This window comes from Myotis brandtii, unplaced genomic scaffold, assembly GCF_000412655.1.
Source record: "Myotis brandtii unplaced genomic scaffold, ASM41265v1 scaffold357, whole genome shotgun sequence".
NCBI classification, from domain to species: domain Eukaryota; kingdom Metazoa; phylum Chordata; class Mammalia; order Chiroptera; family Vespertilionidae; genus Myotis; species Myotis brandtii.
In genome coordinates, this window is record NW_005363729.1 from 712,320 (window position 1) to 712,880 (window position 561).

Genomic DNA, 561 nt, shown 5'->3' on the forward strand with positions numbered 1-561 from the left:
GCTACCAGGCACGGTGATGTGGATCCTGGGGGCGAGGGTGGGGGTGGGGGGGCGTCAATGGCGAGACATTTCGAGAAGAAAGACCTTCCTCCCTGATTCTCTGGGGACTGACTGCGCTGGCGACCCGCGCCCCCTCTCCAAGCCCTCGGGCGGGGGCGGCGACCCTGAGTGGAGGGGTCTTTCCTGTGTGCGTCTGTGCGTGCGTGGGTGCCTGCGTGCGTCTGTACGTGTGTGGGTGCCTGCGTGCGTGCCTGTGTGCGTCTGTGCGTGCGTGGGTGCCTGGTGCGTTTGTACGTGCGTCTGTATGTGTGTGCGTGAGTCTGTATGTGCGTGCCTGCGTGCGCCTGTACGTGTGTGGGTGCCTGCGTGCGTGGGTGCCTGTGTGCGTCTGTATGTGTGTGGGTGCCTGCGTGCGTGCCTGTGTGCGTCTGTGCGTGCGTGGGTGTCTGCGTGCGTTTGTACGTGGGTGCGTGCGTTGTGCGTCGGCGCACAGACGGCCTTCCTCTGCAGGCGCCACCGTGTACACCTGCATGCTGAACGCGCAGGGCGGCACCGAGAGCG

At 66.0% G+C, this 561-nt stretch overlaps 1 protein-coding gene across 1 annotated transcript in view; it reads left to right on the plus strand.

Moving 5' to 3' along the window:
• SARDH (sarcosine dehydrogenase) overlaps positions 1 to 561 on the plus strand; it is a 40,049-nt gene that overhangs the window by 24,620 nt on the left and 14,868 nt on the right. Inside the window, 1 exon segment of the mRNA XM_014544220.1 lies at positions 511 to 561. This exon segment is cut by the window's right edge and continues 1 nt beyond it. Coding sequence (XP_014399706.1) covers positions 511 to 561 — 51 coding nt within the window.